Genomic DNA, 21,780 nt, shown 5'->3' with positions numbered 1-21,780 from the left:
ATTAGCCGTACAGGCCCTTTTTCTATCTATTGCAGCACCATTCGAGCTCTAAAGTCCCTCTAGGGCTGAACACTCGGTGTAGTCTTTCCTAAAAAAGGCCCAAAGGTCAGGAGGGCACAGACGTCTCCTGGATTAACGGATTCTGTAATCAGTGAAGTAAATGAAGCGATGCTTAGTGTCAGGCCTATTGACGCCGAAGGCAGTTGGATTCCTACAGATCCAGAGTGTGGGGAAGAGGGAGGTCAAGAAATTGGCTGAGTATTACCCTCTTAAGGCCACACTGTTGAACAGACAGACATAGAGATGGAGGACATGGAGCTGTGGCGGTTTATTCCTTGGAGAACCACCTGGCTGGAAAGTGAAACTGGGACAAAGCCGCGATAACGTAAATGCAAAGATGATGTCTCAAGTCTCAGGATTACATCAGCAGCAACAACACTGAGTCTTAACTGTCTTCACAAATGTACTTTTTTTTTAATCACTACAGATTTTTCATCCACGGCATGATAATCCACAGTCTATGTTTTTTTGTGCTGGAAGGAGTCTGATCGGATGGAAAAAAATGATTAACCTTTATTTAGTTACAATATTTAAATTTACAGGAGCACAGTCAAGAAATCTTCAGTCCTTGTTGGTGGTTCAGTCATTGACGCTTAGCTCCCTCTACATTTTTTTCTCTTTCTTACAGTACATTGATTTCTTACGACAGGGGATAGAGAGGAAAAAATGAAAATAGAAAAAGACAGGACGGAGGGGACAGCAAACCAAAAAAAGAAACTCCCAGAGCCAGTGATGCGCAATTCATGTAGGTGGTGGTGGTGGATACGGTGGGTGAGGAGGACAGAACCTGCTGATATTCATGATGAGTGATGATAATTAAGGGGCAGGTGGGCCAGAAGGTAAGTGAGGAGAGGAGAGCGAGGGATCTCTGGAGGATCAGAAACTGTCCACCCAGGTGCCATAACCTCGCTCTGCCAAAGTGCGGTTGAGCAGGACCAGCTACAAAAAAAGGAACCAAGTATCATCACATGCTACTCATTTTCGAAAACAAATGAGAAGCATAAGAGACCCCCCTTTAAAATGAGAAAAACAGAACTGAGGCTGTACAGTTTCTCAATATTTCAAATTCAATACATCAAATCTATAGTTTAACTATTAAAAGGGTGACATTCTGCTCATCCTTTTGTGTTGCAAAAAAGAAATGAAGACATGCCAGCTTGAAACAAGAGGATGGGTAAATGTCAAAATGTTTATCAGAGTAAAACTCTGTTTAAATGTTAAATTCATTTTATTAAATACATTTTAAAAAAGTGTTACCTCCTCTCCCACCATGTTCCACATGTGTACTAAAGGAAGTCCTGTATTATTGTCATAGTTGGTGACCTATGAGAGAAAATTGCCCATTAAATGATGTGTTGGTTGTAAGCAGCATCAACAGAAATGTCATCCATTAATGAATGATTTAAAGACTCACTTGTGCCAGCAATGGAACCCCTCTTGTCATCTCCCCCAGCGCAGTATTGGCATCTGCTGAGAACCGATCCTCTCCTAATGAAGACGTGAACAACAGTGAGATCCAGCTGGAATGAGCTGAGGAAAAATTCAACTTCCAAGATTTTAAACAACAAGGCATACCTGGAAGCGGGGCAATGTTGTCTAATAACACTTCTGTTCCTTGGAACGGTAACGTCACAAAGTCCGATCTGAAAAGGGAAAATTTAGGTGGGTCCACAGAAGACGACTATGATTAAAAACAACAAAATGCAGAAAAGATGTGAATAGCACCTGAAGATGGGAGGTTGATCATGACTCATGATGAGTAACTTTAATTTCAACCAATCAAATCATCTATCGCCATCATGATTGCATAGAAATCTCTATTCTAACACTTTAACCTGATTTTACTTTAAATCTCTAATATCCAGAATAAGATTTCAGTCGAATGATCCAATAAGCAACTTCTTTCACAACAATCAGCCCAAAACAGTGCTAATGTAAAGAAGGCCAGGCTGATTACACCAGAGATGGCACAGAGAATAGAGACTCACATTGCATTTTAAGTGAATTATTCATTCCAGTGTGTGTTTCCCTCACGCATTGTGCTGTGTGAAATACAGACTGAACGTCAAAACATCCCACTGCTTTATGGCCAGATGATATGCAAACTACATTCCTCTGCTGGAAAAGGCACACTGATGTCTTGCTAGCGAAGTTTTAATGGATGAGGACTGCAATCAAAGTAGTCATACAGTAAGCACACGCGAGTCTGATACTGATGCACAAACAAATAATGTATGTGCACTCGATGCACTGATCGCACATTGTAGGCTATTTATGCACAGACACATTTCAGTACCTTGTTTCCACACACATTCAGGATAATGTTTTGATTTAAGTTGTGTTTAGACATTCATGGATCCGTGTACTGTAGTAGGTAGTACATGCAGTCAGGTCAAATCGGTTGGCTTAGTGCCTTTTTTTGTGGTCCTGTTCAGTATTTTCATTTGTTGCAACTTGTCTAAAATGTAAACGCTCTTTGCTGTCGCACTGTTGAATTCTGAATTTAAAAAAAAATAAAATAAAGTAAAATTTTCTTTCGGAAACACTACGGCTTTGGTGTGCATACATTTATGAATTATATGGATACCTTATATCAGTTGGTTATTTGGTGTACGTTTTTGGAAAGACACCTACATTTACCTTGAATAAAGCTAGCAGAAAATACAGTTTTGTGAGAATCACCCTTCAATCTAATAGTTTACATTGCTAGTTATAGAAAATTATGACGAAATGGTGTTTGTATAAATGGTGTGTGCTTTATTTCATGATAAGTGAGCGATTAAATCACTCATAAGGGTGCATTTAAATTGACAGTCCTATTTAAGAAATTAATGGTACATTGATGAGAGGGAGAGGTGAATATATATATATATATATATATATATATATATATATGAATATAGTGCCATTTGAAATTTTCTTCTAGAATGATAATTTTTATCAAGCTTGTATATTTAAGTTCAGTGATTTCACTTAAACGGCAATGATAATTACCTATTAATTGTTATTTAAGTGAAATTACTGAACTTAAATATACAAGTTTGATAAAAATCATCATTAAAGAAGAAAATTTCAAATGGCATTTAGAGGCTTTTGCATCTGAACTCTTCATATAAATATATATATATATATATATATATATATATATATATATATATATATATAAAATGTGTGTGTTCGGGAGGGGGTAATATTAAACCTGATCTGTCGAAGGGTGTCAATTTTGACTCTGTCGTAGCCTCCATAATCAACATATCGAATTTCCACTTCGGTTGAATCTTTGTAGAAGGAGATGACCTGCGCTCGCCACCAGGCTCCATCAACAGCAGGGGCCGCACAAATCACTCCAACTGGAAACGAGATGAGAGAGAAAATGAGTAATTCTCTACAGAATGAGGAATGTGAAAAGAGAAGGGGGAGCCTTTTACCTTCAACAGGTGATGGCAATGGGGGAGTGCCGGGCTGTGAATAGCACAGAAACATCTGCTGGTCCAGACTGCGCAGTGCGTGGTACGTAGGGTGAGTGTGTTGCTGGACAAACAGGTGACCGGCTGATACAATGTTCACCACGATCACCTCCACTGTCACCCCACTGGGCAACAGAAGCTGTACCAGGCAGATCCATTGAAGCACTATGTTAGTATGTCAAAATCCAGGAATTATCTGATGTTTTGTGTTGTTTGGTTGCAGTTCGATTTTATTCAAGTAACATGACCAGACTGCGAACAAAACCTTCATAAATCCAGTCTTACAGGATCTGTCCTATTGAATTTAAGAATTGAATGTGAATTTACGCAACAACAAAAAATCTTATATACAGAAAGTGTTAGAGTGCTGCATGAGAGTCAGGTAGCTGCCCATGTAGTCTGCAGGAGGGGAGAGGAGCCAATCTTACCCAGGAAGTCATGGGCAGAGAGGGCAGCGTTAGTGGTGGGGGCGGTGGGGCGTACAAGTTGGTCAGGTCCAAGTCTTTAAACTTCTTCCCAATCAAGGCCAGTGCCTTATCTACCTGCTGCTGGCTTCCTAAGAAGCAAACCAGAAAAAAAAATATTCAAAGAGGCTACGGCTGAACTGGAAAAATCCGGCCCATCGGAGAGACTTGACTTACCCTCTATATGGCAGATCTGAAACTCTTGAGTGTAAGGCAGGGTTGAAATGTAGATCTTAGCACCAGAGCTCTGCTTCAGGAAGCTCACATATCTCCCTTGTTTGCCGATTAGCCGTCCCACTAGATGCTACAAAATCAGAGGAGAACCACAGATAATCAAGACAGGTGTAATGAATTTGTACACAATGATCGACTAGTTAAAGGGATAGTTCACTTTAAAATTAATTTTTGATATGTTTTAGCTTACCTCAAGGGCATCCAAGATGTAGGTGTCTTTGTTTCCACAGTATTTTCAATTTTGATATTTTTAGGTCAAACCGTTTGCCGATCAGTCATATAATGGAGGTCTATGGGGTCCACCTCAAAGAGCATGCACAGAGAAGTCCAAATTAAACATGATTCAATGACTCGTAAATGTAAGTTCACATTGATGGCCTAAAACACAAAACGAGCGGTTTGTGTGTAAAAACGAACAGTATTTATATCGTTTTCTACCTCTTGTAACCACAGCCACATCCAAGTGATCTGAGGTGGCGGGCGCTTTGTGGCTGTGATTAAAAGAGGTAAAACGAAATAAATACTGTTTGTTTTCTCACACAAACCGCTCGTTTCGTGTCTTAGGCCATCAATGTGTACTTTCATTTACAAGTCATTAAATCATGTTTATTTGGACTTCTGTGTGCATGCTCTTTGAGGTGGACCCCATAAAACTCCATTATATGACTGACAGACAAGAACGGTTTGACCTAAAAATATCAAAATTGAAAATACTGCGGAAACAAAGACATCTATCTTGGATGCACTTGAGGCAGGCTAAAACACATCAAAAATGCATTTCAAAGTGAACTATCCCTTTAAGTTATTCAGCTTTAATTTATGCTATGCTACGCATTCAGGCCGTGGTGTTAACAAAAGTTGCTCTGTGCTTTGACATTTAGATAAAGGCCTGTAAGAAAACATGCAATGAGATTTTCTTCATTCTAAAATAGTTTCAGAAAAAAAAACTTTTGATTGATGGAAGTAGAATAAATGTGAATAAGAATCACCAACACACCTTTGGCACCTCAATCTCCCACACAATAAGATCTGAGCTCTGTGATTGACAGGTCTGGCTGCCACTCGGCTGGCCATCTCCCACCCCCAAGGTGGAACAGCTGTCCACTGAATCCATGCTATTAACATCTGAACCTGTTATGAACCAACCCCCCGCACAGACAAATGTCAGTCAGATGTGTCAAAGTAAAAACATACAGAATCATTTCATTGATATCAGCAAATGTTTGAAAAATATACAAGTTTAGTCAATTTACTATTTTCAAAAAAACATTTGCAAAACCTTAAAATTCACATTGGTTAAAAAAAAGGTAAAAAATGTATAATTTACACACACATACATAATATATATATATATATATATATATATAGACATAAATTAAAAAGTAAGACATAATTAATAAAATACATTTAAATAAAGTTCTGCCAAATGAATACAACAATCAATATTACCTGCAACTAATCCTGGGGTGATCTGCATATCACAGAAATGTTATATATAGTATTGTATCTGTATATTAAACGGTAAAATGTAGAAAATAAATATTAAAATAAATAAAAAAAACTTCCATCTTAAAGAAATCAATCACCTGCAACTAATTCCAAGATGATCTGGAAATAGTAAACCCGATTGTTTGAAAGCATCGTTTGAAAAACATGGCATCCGTTCCACACATTCTCCTGACAACATTACTGCAACCTAAATTAATGACTTTCAGAGGGTCTAAACAGACCATTCTTTAACAGACTGAACGCAAATGCCTGCTTAGCCAGGTCACCAAGTAACCATGGGGTAACAATAACAAACACAACAGATGACAAGGACCATTAACAAACACAACAACCAGCCTCTTCACTCGGGACAAAAACCATGCCACTATTGTTCTTGATTGAAACCATTAAAGCAGTAAGCTTATTATACTTTTCCTCCTACTTGCAGTTGACAGCGTCCACAATTGCCCATTTACTCTGCTTTAACAAATGGGAAAGAAGCATCAAGGATCTGTTACATTTTCTCCTTTCATTCAAGAAAGGACGGGCTGAGACACCAGATGCTGCCAGTCGTCTCCACACCAATCTCAGGTCACAATATGGCAGGAGAAGATCACCAGCAGCAGCAGCTGGTGAGGCAGCAACACCTCACAACGGTTCAGGCAAATCACTCAAACACCCCACACAAGTGCTTCCTATCATCAAATCAACAGAAAAATACTCTCTGCATTCAAACACAAACAATACAAAATGGTCAGTGTGGTGGTGTATAGCCACGTTCTGGTAAAAACATCCGTTGAATAACTAATAACAGAACAACTGCTGGCCATTTCTAAAAGCAAGATATCCATGTAAGGAAGTTGCTGTAGTAGGGAGTGGTAAAAACAGCTGTGCACATGCGGTTGTGTTCATGTAACATACACTGTTTGGGAATTTGAGCATCTGAGCTTTCCAGAGGTCCATCACAGTTTGTGAGATACCCTTGACTTAGGCTTTCTGCACTACTACATCTGGACAAATGGCAAGAAGAGGAGGATCGATGCTGTTTGGATTTAAACACAAAAACAAAGCCAACTGAAAAGCGTGAGGGCGTCAGTAAATGATTCCAATCCTTTGTGCCTTCCTTCTGATGAAAATTCAAAACCTTTGTGGAAAGTTAGATTTGCATCAGCACAAACGGTTAACACTACACAACATGAGACATGGGGGAAAAGCAAACACTGATCACTCTGCATAAATGCGTGATAAGTGTATCACATCCCAAACTATTAAGTAAAGCACAATCATACAATCTCCCAAGATGGAGTTCATATGAAGAGTGCAATCCTGACTGAGAGATGCTTTGAGACCACTGAAATTAAAGGAATTTAATCTTGTAAATTTAATTTCAGCTTGACTAAAGAGACAGTTCACCCGAAAATAAAAAATGTCATTTTACTCTCCCTCATATCATTTCCAAACTGATTGATTGGTTTCTCCTGTGAAAGAATGTTTCAACTGTTTGAGGTCAATGAGGTCAAAACAACAATGGACCCCACTAACTTTAATTAAATAGACAAATATATTTTTTCCAAATGAAAAAGAGAAAAAAAAGCATGAGGAATGTTTAACATTGGTTATTTAAACAATTTTGTGATTATGCAAACTTGAGAAGTGTGTATTATCATCCGACGCACCTACGATGGACTCGGGTAGGTTATGAGCCACTGTATTATTTGGCTCCCACAGAGTAAAGTGAAAAAATTTTCATTCTCTTAAATTCTAAAGGACTTTAACTCACCTCCTGATTGGTCAGCTTCTACCTCGCTTATGGCGCCATTCCTGAGGCCTGTTCCGTTCAACCGTGCTGCTTCGCAAACCGTGGCAACATTTTCTGCAGTAAGCGGGGACTCCTGAGGAGCAATTAGAACAAGACTCTCCTGCAGTCCATCTCCATGACCCTCTGAGGCCCTACAAGTCCCTGAAATTTGAATGAGGTCCTCCTTGCTTTCAGAAACTGTCGAGGACAATCCCGTGCTATGGAGGTCCTCACTGCTGACGCCATCCTCGGATTGGCATGTGCTACATCCCGAGTCTTCGACCAGAGCTTCCTCCGCCTGCAGCTTGGCCAGAACTGGCGTTGACTCCAACTGTTCCCCAGACGGCACAGTCAACGAGCCTTTTTCCTCCTCATTCTCTGGCATCTTCCAGAGCGAAGGTGCCAGACAACCATTGACAATCTCTTCCGCTATCTGTGCCGCCCGAGACTCTTCGCTTTCCGTGCTCTCAGGAGGTACACACAACTCTACTTCCTTACCATTTACAGCCGGCGTGCTGCTGTCAGCGGCTTCAGAGCCTTTGCTGTACCGGGACTCACAGCTGCTGACCGCCATGACCTCCTGGGTGGCTGCCGAAATGACTTCAGAGATCAGCCCAGCTGCAAGGCGCTGGAGCTCCTGCATGTCTGGACTGGTCTCAACTGGCAGGCCCAGGTCTCCGTTTTCATGGTGCTGGGCCTCAGTTAATCTTTCTGAGTGGGGTGTACTGGTGGAGTAGGGGATTGAGGTCAGAGTAAGAGGTGTTTTTGGGCTGCAGGTCTCCAGCAAGACAGCCTCTCCTTCCGTTGACAACGCAACGGAGGCCAGCTCATCTTTCGAAATGTCAGCTGGCGGATTCTGAGCGCATGTCGGTGCCGAGGTTTCAATGGCCACCTCTCCCTCAGGTTCAGGCCGCTCTGCTTTGGCTAGCTCTGCGGGACGCTGCCTAATTAGTGGTTTGTTTTCGACTTGCTTTTTGATTGAAGCAGCACTTGATGGATCTGGCGGAGACTGATTTGAAGGTTTGCTGTCAGTGGCGGCCTCTGGTTCTTTGTGATTAGGGCTCTCCTCCACTGTTTTTGTTGGGGTTGAAGATGACACAGGAGTCTTCTGCCTGGTGGTCTCTGGGGGAAATGATTTAGCACCGCTCTGAGGAGCGCTTAGCTGTCCACTTGCCAAGACAACGGGAGGGGCGCCAAGAACCTCTCCTGCAGTGGCTTTTAGCACTGGCGTGTGAATCTCCGCTACAACTTCCTGCTCAACAGGTCTGTGCTCTTTGGCCTTCACTCTGTCACGGCTGGTTCTACGGTGTGTGCTGCTGGCTGCGGGGCAGCTCTTGTCGACCATGCCATTGCTGCCCTCGCCAGAGGAGGTCCGCAAGCCCATAACTGACCCCTCCTCACTGTCCCGGCTGGTGATTCGCTCTTTCTTGCGGGAGATGTACCACCACCAGCCTATGAGCGCTAGCACTCCAGGAAGCGTATACGGAACAAAGGACCGGAACCTCAGTGGCATCTCCTCTAGACCCTAGCAGCTACACCTGCAGATAAAAATTAGTCAAATTGAGATTAAGACATAACAGCAACATGTTGCACTATAATGGACAGACCATAAACTTGACATACAAACCAAAAAGAACCATTCATTCTATATTTAAAAATATAAATATGCATATTATACTATTTACATGATGTATTACTTGAACATAAAAAGTACTGTTTATAACAACAACAAATCTAAATTTAGTACCACTACTGAAGTTGGATCTGGACTATTGGTTTTCTTGTTATCCATTCTAGTAAAAATAGTTTTTTCTTTATTTTATTGTTTAATTAAAAAAAATAAGATATGCCCCCAAAATGTAACATTCTAATAAAGACAACAAAACCAATATTTTTATTACTAGCACATTCAAAGTTAGTTCTTAAGGACCACAGTTAGGCCAAGTTATTTATTTTGAAATAACCAAAAGACTGTACATTATCCCACTAGCAACACAGCTACTTAAATATTTAAACGAATGGACATAAAATTATCTATTTTACCACAGACCGACCAATCAGAAAGCATTCAAGACAAGAAAGAAGTGCAATAAAAAAAAAAATGTTTTATTTATTGTTTAGGATGCATTGCCTTTGGGAAGAAGTGAAAGAATGGGGACTCATTTTGGAAAATTGCACCCAAGTCAACATTCATTTCTTTGTCTTGTTCACTGTCCATTAAACATTAAGAAAACAACAAACTAGGCAAGAAGAATGGACATTAAAAATCTTGCAATGAATTAACTATATATATATATATATTTTTTTTTAAATGGCATCCTTCCAATTCAAAAGACAGATCCAATAATAATGTAAGTCAGTAATCAACAGGAATAATAAAGAAATTTTTTTATCTTAGATTGCATTTTATATTGCATTGTTTGCAGCACTTTTGGTCAGGCAGCTTTACAGCGGGAGAGGGGAGATTTCTGGGCAGCCATGCAGAAACTTCAGGGACAATATCACATGGCTGACATTCAACCTCAGAGGCTGCTGTGCTAGGAGCTATGTGCCATGTCTACCTCTCACTGCTTGAATGGGAGGAGCATCCTTTCAGAGTTAAAAAAAGGATATTCATGCATGCCTTTCCATCATGGGAGCAGCATATCCCAGTCTCAAGAAGAGAAGGAACACATCATCATATACAAACCCCTCCCATTCACTCATGTACATAGTAACAAAAGATAAAGGGGTTTCTATTTCTCTTCAGCTTTCAGATAGAGTTTCAAAAGACAGCCTGCCAACTGCCTCTCTGACTGTCAATGAATAAGGACTACAGCATGTAGCATGTGAACAAAATACAATGCAAGAAATGAAAGTTGGTTCTGAATATGTAAAGAAGTGTAAAAGAAATGGAATTTATTGTAATCAGTTTGAAATTTATAAATCACAAAAAATTGGCCCCAAAATAGATTGCCCTAATGAGTAACAGCATTAATCAAGCTAAATAAGTTTACAATGCCATCACCCATTCTGTTCATCCTATTTCATACATGTTCAATTCTTATATTTATTTATTATTGCTGTAAGTCTTAGCCTACAAATACATCACATATTTCAATGACAAGATTGCAAAATCTGCAAACCACTTAAATGAAAATGGCTTTTGAAATTGAAAAAAAAAAAGTATTAATAAAACATGTGTACCCAAACTATTTTAAGTGCAACATAAACAGCTTCCATTTCCCCCCTAAAATTCTACATTTCAGATATTATTAATAACATATGATCCACTCTGCATTCCTATTCTCTGCTGAATGAAACTGTAATAGCTGTAATAGCTATGGAAGCTATGTCTGGTCATACAATGCATGCAATAATATTCCTAGTCTCGAGAGCTTCAAGCAGCCGGGTTAAACGAATGCACCAACATGTTGAAGTTTCTGTATAGTAAATGACAAACTGATTCAGGAAGGCCGTGTTCACCTTCAGCATGAGGTTAAATACACGCTCGCCGAGTTAACGCACGCTGTCATATCATGGCCTTGCGCGCGTGCGCGAGCGAACCATAGAAAAAGACCCGAGCGCGTGCTGCTGCTCGGTGGCTGTTCGACCTTGGGGAGGTGTAGAGATAACGGAGAGGGCACCGTAGCCAGTCATTCGCGCAACACGTTACATACGAACCCATTGATCGCAAGAAAGCGGCTTACTAGAGCTACTGCATTCAGAATACAAAAGCGAACCTGTGAACCCTCCAGCGCGTGCGGTGATCGTTAACGTTAGTTACGCGCACCGGCCACTGGCAGAGAATCACACAGGACAGCCACAAAAGTGACGTGCGCGCTTCACCGCACTGACAATGCAGCGAAAGTCATTCATATAACACGACATATATGTGAATAAAAGCGCATGTCTTGGCTGAGACAGATACAACACGTTAAATCGGATGTATGCGAGGTTGTAATGCATGCTGCGTGTGTTAGCAGTCAAGCTAACGGTCCATAGCTGCTGCTAGAAGGACTAAAGGGCGAAATTTGAAAATTAAAAGCAGGAGCTTTAACGGTTTATGACAGCAATGAAACATACACATAATCGAGGTGATTAAATAAAGGAGAACCCGCATAAGCAGTTAGCGAGGAGATGTTGACCTACAATAACGTTACGCGTGGTAGGCCGCTGAATGAATTACAACCCCATGCAACCATTCAATCTAAAGTACTGACCGCTTCAAGTATCTTGACTTTAAAACGATTTCACCGGGGTAACCCTCCACCGAGTCCTCCTTCAGAGAGGCCCTGAATTATCCATGAGTTCACAGAAACAGCTCGTGCATGTGTCTCGGTACATACTTCAGCTGAATGAAGGTGCGAGTTGACTTTAACGCGCAAAAGGCGAGGGAACAAAGCAGGAGAGCGTGTTTTCCGCTGTCATTCTGCAGAATGACCACACCAAAATTACAACAGCTCCAAGAAACGTTATGAATTGGACCTCACAAATATCCAAATAACTCCCTATGGAAAATCCAGATTATCATGGTTTATAGCTGGAACAGGAACAAATCAGCAACCAGCTTGCCAACCTAGACTAAAATGGTCACTATAGTTTGTGGAATAATATCTAACATTGGTCCTTGACAACCAGCTACTTACTAACTTTAAAATACAGGTCATTTGTATTACAAAACATGATAACGTCACTGGTCATACCAGTTGAAGGTGGTCAAGCTGATCTTTGCGACATGATACCTGGTCTACTAGATATTATGACGTTTAATAATTGTGTAATTGGACGAAATTAATTGACGTGCAGGACTTAACCCATGCATTAGGGTTGAACTCAGATTTGGCGACAGTTAACCGCAGTAGCTAACGCGTTTTGGATAGCTGATAGCACTGGCGTAATGTCAAACATACACTGTCGAGAGCCATTGAAGCTGGAAATCATTTATCAAGATGAGGTGATTGAATGTAAGATGGTTACAATCAGTTTGTGTGATTAGCATAGCACACCAGACAGCAGAACTAATCAAGAGAGGCGGCTAAAATGGGCTCCCTCTGTGCGGCATAAGCTTCACCTATCAACATAATGAAGTAAAATCTGAACACGCGATTTATACTCACTCTGTTTATGCGTCCCTCGCACCGCCACCGTATATTATTAATGTTACGTATTCAAGGCCCAGCACAATCCCAACGTGTCCCCCCTCTTCGTGTGTGTGTGTATGTGTGTGTCTCTTGTCTCTCCTCCCCACGTGTTGACCGTCCGAACGCACACTCTAAAAACAGAGACGCATCAGCTGATCAAATCTCGCGATAAGTCCGCTCGCACTCTAAATACAATGAAATGTCGCGAGATTACCGTGGTTTCGGACTTCACGAGGCTACTGGGGACATTCGTTTTTATAATTTTTTAGGATATAAGACGTGAACGAGACAGACAGACTCAAAATAAATTCAAGTAATCGTAACTCAAAATATGTTTTCAGTTAAAGTCAAACTTGAAGAAAAAAAGAGCAGCACATATGTTTTACTGCAGATAGCTGCAAACTTTGAACTTTGCCCCTGAGTGTCTGGTAGCCTTGCATACACCATGGACACTTCAGTATATTGGAAGTTTGGCACATTTAGAAAGATAAGATATCTGTTTGTGACCCGTCAGACTCTGTGCTATATTTAATCTAAAACGTAAAGAAAAAAAATAATAACTTTAAACAACATTGTATAATTACACACATTTCTGAATAGCCTATTTAAGAAACCCTGAAAAAAAAAGGTGATTAAAACTGACAAACTTAAATGAAATGCTAAACTTGCACAGAACCTAAAATAAACGTATTTTAAAATATATAAAAATCATGTGGAAAAAAATAAGCTGTGTTATTTTTCAGTTCCCCTAATGCATCTGTAAATGAACTATACAGAGTATTTCATAACTGATAATTAAGATTTCAAAGTCAGAAATTTTTGAGCCACCAAATTGTCTCATAGATATTTACATTTATTTGGATTAACAAAATTGGGTTTTAAGAGTTATTTCGAATCAAATGCAACACAGATGTTTTTGGTTGTTTTTCCATATTTAGAATGAATATAAATACTACAAAACCAAACTTTTAGCTCCTTTCCCATTAGAAATAAGAGACTGTAGAACTGTTATCATTTCAGATTTTGAATTTAGATTTCATTTCCAATTTAGATTGAATTTAGATTCATTTCATTGCCCTAAAAGTGAGGTTATAGTTAAGATTTTTGATAAATTTTTCAATACAAAACCACCAAAACATCAAATTACCAAAACCTTTGGCGATCGCACAGATTTCAGGTTTCCAATGTGATAAAAATCCAATACAGGTATATATTTTTGGCATTTCATTTTTTTTGCTCGGCTTTTAATAAAACCCAGAGGGAACTAACAAAGATTTCACATTGAACAGCACAGTAACAGGGTTGAGGGAAACTTTTATTACGAACACTGGTATAATTAAATTGCCATGTTATACATGTACAGCAACTAACCGCTTTACAAAAAAGCAAGTAATACAATATCACATATATTTACACTTGTATTTATATACCTTCCAATTTTACACAAACATATTTACAGGTGACAGATACATTGTTTACAGATGACCAATGCAATTAAAAATCTGGCAAATGCATCAAACACACATCATGAATTATATAAAATAAACCACTTTTTAAGTCTGTTTATGATGAGTTTAATTACATATGCAATTTAAAAGGCTTAGGGGCATGCCGAGTGTCTAACCGCTGCCATGGCAGTCAAGACTGTGCCTTCATTATTGTCTTAAAGTATTGATTAGGTCAGTTTTAGATTGGTAGTAGCAATGCAACATCTAAGATTCAAGAGAAAGGAGTTATATTCTTGTTATTCGGAGTAATGGACGCAAAAAAAAAGGCAAATCGTGCACTTTGAACACTCAATTGGGTAATTTATGTTCCTTCATATTTTCAATTTGCATTAAAGTGTAAATTTGACATGGATGCGAAATTCACCATTACGACAGGAATACACATTTCAAGTTTCATTTGTGATCATAACAAAACACTGATCTGAAATCTACTTAGTGCCCTAAAATAACCAAAAGTCAGGATGAATGCAAATTTTGGGATCTGCAAGAGTACGGCTGTAATGTAAAAATAAAAAGAAATCTACAAATAAAATGAAAAAAAAAAAAAAAAAGACATTGATTTGGTCCCAGTTTTAAGTGTGAATCATCTGGTACTCATGTATTCCAAAACAATCTTTTCAAAAACATCAAATTAAAATTATGCATAAATATTCTGTCCTCAAACGTTTGGCAGGTACCCTTCTTTAAGTTTCCCTTTAATAAGCATTTCAAAGAGCAAATACTTTGAGTTTGTCACTAGGTACACTACCGTTTCCTCCTTGTAGATTTACAGATCGACATAATAATGGCTGAAAAATGCAAAAAAAACAAATATTGCACAAAAATCGGCCACTTCAATTTTAACGGCCATGTTACATAAATTGTGAGGCCTTGCAAACTGCTTCTTAATTCAAACTCAGATGGCACAATTGTTTAACTTTGCGATTCACTGGTTAGGTGCCAAGTGAGAAAACGATTCTCGAATTAAATGCCAAAAAACAGTTACAAAGCTAGTGAGAACTGTATGGAAGAAATCATTATTTTAAGGCATACAACATAGACAAAACACATGTAAAAATGTACAAAATGGAGTCAACAACAGTTTCCCCTCACAATATTGCAAACTAGTCTTTGGTGCAATGTTACTATGTCAGCATGTGGTGGGGTCGGGATTTCTGTGATTTCGTACTGTGTGTGAGCCGTTAGTGAGACGGGGAACAGGGGAAGGTAAAAGTGTGCACGGATATTTCCTGATCACACACCTAAATCATGTGCAATTTGTACACACATAGTGTTCAACGAATCAAATAAAAAGAAAACAACATATTGCACCACAGTGAGACGATGAATATTAATGCCAATTTGTCGTGTTTGATTTGTGCATTTTGGGAAAATACGGATACGTACTCATCCGTTGCTCTGCTAGAATCGTTTTCGACGACTGATGATATGACGATCGCAGCGTAAACCTTCACGTGATCTCCGAAAGGATTATCTACATTTACAGAATAAATATTTATGATGATATTCTCATATTTCACGGTCACACGGTACAGTTTACACCGTAGCGACGTGTGAACAATATGGTAAATGTTAAAGCCGCGACATGTTTTCATAATTAGTACCTGTTTTCCCTTCCTAAGCAAGGTCTTGCCTATTTTACAAACTATACACAGCTGAAAACCCTGACAAAGGCACACAATGGATAAAATAAGAACCCAAAACATGTGATCGTTATTATCGTCAATAGTATAGTACACATATTATAATCTTTCTGTGTAATTCAAGCCTGTGGATATCGGGACAAATCAGGCCGCACGTCCATCCCAAGGCGGGTCCGGATGTCAACTGTCAAGCCGAGATAATGGTCTCCACACGGTTGGTCAACTGTTTGCTGTAGTGGTTAATCGGATCAGTTTCTCATGTATGTGTTTCTCTCAGACGTCGATGAGGACATGATCTCGAGTTTGTGCAAAACGAAGAGTGGACGCCTCAATTTAGCATTTCAACGTGGTCAGTCCCAAGACAATTTCGATGTTGAGTGCAACACGGAGAGTTCAGAGCATCCTCCGAACTAGTTCATTTAGGCAAGTATGTGGCAAGCTTCAACTGGTATAAAAAAACAAAAAACAAATACTCGAGCGGTTCTTCAACGCAAGAACCTTGTTAAACTGGACGAGGGAAAGCGAAAAGGATCCGTGGAGAAGAACGATGGCCGCGGAGTAGGTAGAAACGCTCCTCAGACGATCTTTTTGATGCTTGGCCGTTTGAAGCTGCCTGCACTCCGCTGCTTCTGTACCTGGCTGGCTGACCCGTGTCGCATTCGCCCACTGGTGGAGAGACTCGAGGTGGGAGAAATCTCCACGTTCTCCTTGTCGATGCCTGCAGGAGAGAGATGTTTACGTAACATCGCTGAATCGCACACCGGTGGTAGCCTATTTCCTATCTAAAACCTCGGATTGAATCAATTACCTTCACAATAAGTTATTTTATTTGAATATAAATGTATGCGTCAGATTTCAGAGGCTGTAAATACACACACTGAGGAGAAAGTCTTATGTAGGGAGCGTTTATGACACAAGTGTGCTTTTAAAATGTGCCTGTTGTTCTTGTGTAAATTATTAGAAGCTCAATATCAGCAGTACTATTCTCACAAGTTCAAATTCCCTAACTATAATACAATTAAATAATCTATAAAAAGCTTTTCACACTGTTTAAAACTGGGTAAATGCATGTCTTTAACTTTTTACACTTTTGAGGCTGTTAACAGAGCTTGGGTCATGGTGCCTTGCTCGATGCTAAATCTGAAAAGTATATAATTAACAAAGAAACCAAGCGGTTCTGTAATTGACAGCAAACCATAAACTGCCTTAAATATCAAATTTCATAGACAATTTGGAGTCGCTGTTTGGATTTAAATGCTTAAGAGTCTATGATTGGATCATTACTGCAGTGATTATGTTTCTAGCATGTTATATGTTTGGGAACAGTTCTTCTAACCCTAATTGATGGGAGTGTGTAGCTTTTCATTTCTTAACCCCTTAATTGTCATCCAAACTTAAATGGTTGTAATTCAAGAATGATTCGGAATAAATTCCTAAATTGAGAGAAAAATATCTTATAAAAAAGAAAAAGAAAAATAAAGGGCTTGGAGCCAGAGGGGCGTACATGGCATTTTGGGCGAATACGAGTTCATTATATCAAAATAAAGGTCTCAATGAGCTCTATCCAATGGTGCCAAAATACCTATCTGAGATCCAACTGTATTGAATAAAGCAACAAAAAGGCTTTTTTTTATTTGAAAATGTTTTAAAACATGTTCATTGTGTTAATATGAAATACATTTTTTACTTAAATACTCATTCATGTAAGTATGCCTGTTGTTGCAATGTTTGTGGTTCAAGGTTAATAATTGAGAAGTGTGGTCAAAATTTTGTTTTGTCTCTCCTGTAAAGTTTGTTAAAAACCATTTACGCCCCTCTGGCTCCAAGCCCTCGCATGTTTTACACTAAAGCCAAGATAATCTTAAAACTTAGGTTGTCTTGAAAATGAGCTTACAGTAAGATTTTGTTTGGACGCAGTACCAAACTTGTCCACTAGATGACAACCAAGCTGCATTACTGACCATATAAGGGCGCCTGCATTTCCATATATGGTCTGGAGTGACCAGAACGATATATTTCCATAATTCCCATAAAATTTCCATCCTATTGAGACGTAGCATGCGCAGTTTGGCAGTATTTGATTTAAGTTCAACCTCTAATAAGCATAAAAAGAATGGGTATATGACTTTAAAGAGAGCTGGACTCTTGCATTGTCAATATAAGATCTTGACCAAAAAAAATGATACACCTCTTGATGGAAATAAATATTGTTATGTTATTTGTGCATCAAGTTTTGGTCAAGATCTTGTATTGACAAAATGACTAAATCAATTAGGATTAGAAGAACTGTTGCCAAACATATAACATGCTAGAAACGTAATCACTGCAATAATGATCCAATCATAGACTCTTAAGTATTTGTCTATTTAAATCCAAACAACAACAACGTTTTTTGTATTTATATATAGAATATAAAAAATGATACGTTTTAAAACCATATATTAATTTGAAATGTAAAAAAAAAGTAACCAATCATTAACTAAGGGTTAAAAATGGCACACTGGCCTAACAATTTCAAGTGTGAAAAGCCTTTAACGATGCTTTTGAAACTGCAAATGTTCTGTCCTCAGCTGTGTTTGTGAGTGTTTGTTTAATACCAGGCCCTTGTGATCTCTCTTCACAGTTCCTGTTAATATAGCCCCTCTTCCTTTGATCTGACAGTAGCATCTTCTACTGACTCCAGCAGAAGATTTACAATTCAAACACTCTACGAATGGCTTTTTTCACACAGCGGAGGTCGATGAGTACCTGGGAGGACGAGGTGAGGTGGGAATACAGCCGACTTAGAGCAAGGCAGACAGGCTTCACACAGAGAGAGTAGAAAAGAAAAAAAAAAAAAAAGACATGAGTGACACATTCACAACTCAAAAGAGGACAGGAAGGACAGATGAATGGAAGAAACAGGAAATCAAAAATAAAAACAAAATGGCAGCTTAGATATATCTTGACTGCATTTTACTCTTAATGTTCGGCTGAAAAGTGAAGCTAAGAAGCAGTTGATATTAGCTCAAAATGCAGATTAAATTGATTTCAAAAGGAGAAATTAGTGAGAAGGAATGTGATTTAGACATTCACATTAAGTGCTCGCTGGATCATCTAATGACTACTGTTATGTGCATATAGAAATACCTCTCCAGTAAAAATATATACTCTTTGAAAACCTGAATAGTATCACACTGCCAGCACTGAAAAAAAGTAAAGACAAGGAATAGGCACTTAAATAAGTTACCACAGTTGGCAAACTATAGAACTGGACATTAATTGCCCAACACAGCTCTATAGTTTAGGTTTGTACCAGCTGTTTTCGGTGGCACCTCCTCTGTGGTTCTTGGATGGGAGAGAGTTGGGGACCGTCTATAAACTATAGGGCCCTCTGAACCGACAGCACATTCCCAATGAAAAGGAGACAGAATGCAGTGAGGTTAATGAGGATACAAACGCAAAGCAAAGGTGTCAAATGCACACGCAACCACTGTCAAAGCCCTGCACGTTTATCTAGCAAAACCAGAGAAACTGTCAACTGGCGATGCTTTTAGATATGAAAGCAGACAGAAAAGCACTGACGACAGCGATTGCAAACAGCAGCGTGGCTACAGCTGTTACGGTGTTATGTTTTAATGCTAGGGAATGTTGCAGTGACATTAAATGTGTTAGCGTTACTCGCGGCTCATGTGGGAAGATAAGTGAGCAACTACTGGCTAATTTGCACCGGATGAGTGTGCGTGCAATGCCGGAAGGGAGCACTGACCTGGTGAGTGCTGTGAGGTGGCGAGGGACGTCATGGAGTTGGACAGGTTGAGGTTGGCCGTGATGCTGAGCTGACTTTGGACGGTGGGCGGGTACGGAGAGGTGGGTGTGCGCAGTGACTCCTCCCCTCCTTCTTCCTCAATGCCAGGAAGATAGGTGTCAATCAAAGCATCGAGGAATTTAACCACGAGCTCGGCATAGTCTGGAATTTGGGTTTGCTGTTGGAGAGTAAAAGCAGGTGTGCGATTAATCATATTTGGTCCTAAACAGGGCTTGACATAAACACTCGCCAACCCGCCAAACGCGGGTGGATTTCAGCAGTGGCGTGTAACACGCTCACGCTCACTCCCTACTATGCCCCTTTGGCTGGTTGAATTGTATAAATAATATAGGCTATACATTTTTTCAATTGTAGTTTTTTTAAAAAGGCACCTGAAATAATAAACTAAGTGCAATGTAGTGTTGTCGAAAATATCAATATTTTGATACATTTCGATATTGAAATATCTGAAACGCTTTCAATACTCATTTTCCACAGAATATATACACAATACCAGCTGAGCTTTCTCGCTCTCTCATCTCTCCGACAGCGAGTTGACACAAAGCCGCCTCCCCTCACTCATTTCATTTGCTCCGGGTGAATATTGTTGCTGTAACAGGGCTTGTGTATATTACGCAGAATTTTACTTCCATTCTTATTCCCTAAGTCCACACACATAAAGCCGGTCCTCAGTACGAAATTGAGGCCGTTTCTCAACATCAAGTACACAAACTTCGGACTTGCGTCCTTGGAACTTCGGACTTGCGTCCTTGGAACTTTGGACTTGCCAAGTTCAACTCAAGAGAACGAACTCCCGAGGACGCAAGTCTGGTTATTGTGCAAATGGAACAGCGCCAAAGCGTCACTCAGCACGCTTTAGCTACTCCGGTTCTCCTTGTATATTTAAGGCAACAATAGAACGACATATGCGACATATGCAAATATGCACCAACTCTGCCTCTTATCGTAAACAATAAAAACGAAATATGTTAAAAAGCAGCACTCTGCCCTTTTTCATTAAAAAAAATCTTAAACACATTAGCCTAATGGCCATGAAGATTATCTTCACTGCATACATTGACAAAAAAATGAACAGGATCTTTTTGTTTTCATTTTAAAAATATGAAACGTTACATATATATACAAAATATATAAAACACAAACACACACATATATATATATATATATATATATATAAAATAAAATTACAAAACCCAATTTCTTTTTGTTAAATGTTAGTTTTAATGATCAATAAGATCTAGCCTAAAAGGTATAGAAGCTACAATGAGAAATAAAGCAAACCATTCAAACATAAGTGCTACCAAGTAGCCTAAATATATAAAGTTATGAAACTTCACTTTGCCCTCAGCCAAAACGATTTTTTGCCATGGAACAAACTCTAGTTTAATGAGAGCAAAGATTGACGTATACACAAGACGAATTACACGTCATGTTTATCCACTAGACAAGTGGCAAACGTCAGAAGCACTGGCCGAGGAAAAGCTGTTCCAGTCGGGGTTAATGAGCGCTGAGTGCCCGGTGAATGCTTGGATGTCACAACTCCAATAACGTCAGATGCATTTATCAAATAGGCGCTATCTTTATAAATAAACCACAGATTTGAGATTTAAAAAACTATACATTCTTGCATGAAACACTCAGTAGTATTTTGATAGTACGCGGGTTTTCTCCTCTGCTATTGACGCTTGCTGCTTGGTGCGAAATGCATTCTGGGATACCTGGCTGTCTCAAGTCCCCACAAGTCACCTATCTTCGGTAAACGGGGCGGATCAAGAACACATCCAGGGATTTGAACTGGACTTGACTAGATGTGACACTGAATGCCTCTCTCATCTATTACTTTCATTGGAAAGCAACACATGGTGTCGTGAATAATTAAGAAACAGTGTCTTCTTATAGGATAAGAAAACTAAGTCTCATGAATAATTACTATTATACCACACCGACACATCATCAAAGTACTAAAAGTGCACTGCCACCACGTCACAGCCTGTAATGTGGACAAGATGTAGATTGTAAACCCAAAAGATGAAAAAGAACTACATTTAAATCAGCATTTAACATTGTCTTCAATGATGTTCAACACGCATACCTCTGTTAAAATCTCAGAAAATTACTATATAATAATTATTATATAATAATTAATTAATTAATTAATTAATAATTCAAATATTGTAACATTACAGT

General features: G+C 39.2%; 2 protein-coding genes across 6 annotated transcripts in view; both read right to left on the bottom strand.

The window, feature by feature from the left end:
• Positions 1-553: 553 nt before the first annotated feature.
• On the bottom strand, positions 554-12,752 carry akap1b (A-kinase anchoring protein 1b). 3 transcript variants are annotated; one of them, XM_039670686.2, is made up of 11 exons: positions 12,611-12,752; positions 7,494-9,049; positions 5,223-5,356; positions 4,169-4,295; positions 3,956-4,083; positions 3,489-3,666; positions 3,260-3,410; positions 1,636-1,703; positions 1,475-1,548; positions 1,318-1,383; positions 554-999 (listed from the first exon to the last, which is right to left on the bottom strand). In XM_039670686.2, the coding sequence occupies exons 2-11, from the start codon at positions 9,022-9,024 to the stop codon at positions 937-939; spliced, it is 2,520 nt and encodes an 839-aa protein (XP_039526620.2). In that variant the 5' UTR covers positions 9,025-9,049; positions 12,611-12,752; the 3' UTR covers positions 554-936. The 3 variants fall into 3 exon arrangements, with proteins under 3 accessions (XP_039526620.2, XP_039526621.2, XP_039526622.2); XM_039670687.2 differs by lacking the exon at positions 12,611-12,752 and adding an exon at positions 11,714-11,844; XM_039670688.2 differs by lacking the exons at positions 554-999; positions 1,318-1,383; positions 1,475-1,548; ... (1 more) ...; positions 3,260-3,410; positions 3,489-3,666 and adding an exon at positions 3,674-3,822.
• Positions 12,753-13,931: 1,179 nt separating this feature from the next.
• nf1a (neurofibromin 1a) overlaps positions 13,932-21,780 on the bottom strand; it is a 77,986-nt gene continuing 70,137 nt past the window's right edge. For 2 of the 3 annotated variants that reach the window (XM_039670689.2, XM_089121132.1), the window contains exons 56-59: positions 19,534-19,750; positions 19,081-19,158; positions 18,534-18,587; positions 13,932-16,503 (exon numbers count right to left, since the gene is read on the bottom strand). In XM_039670689.2, coding sequence (XP_039526623.2) covers positions 16,361-16,503; positions 18,534-18,587; positions 19,081-19,158; positions 19,534-19,750 — 492 coding nt within the window. In that variant the 3' untranslated portion in view covers positions 13,932-16,360. The remainder of the gene's footprint in view (positions 16,504-18,533; positions 18,588-19,080; positions 19,159-19,533; positions 19,751-21,780) is intronic. The other variant, XM_039670691.2, reaches the window with a different exon arrangement.

Source organism: Pimephales promelas, chromosome 16 (assembly GCF_988280905.1).
Source record: "Pimephales promelas chromosome 16, fPimPro1.hap1.1, whole genome shotgun sequence".
NCBI lineage: Eukaryota > Metazoa > Chordata > Actinopteri > Cypriniformes > Leuciscidae > Pimephales > Pimephales promelas.
Note: the sequence above shows the minus strand (reverse complement) of the source record. Positions and strands in the feature narration are given on the sequence as shown.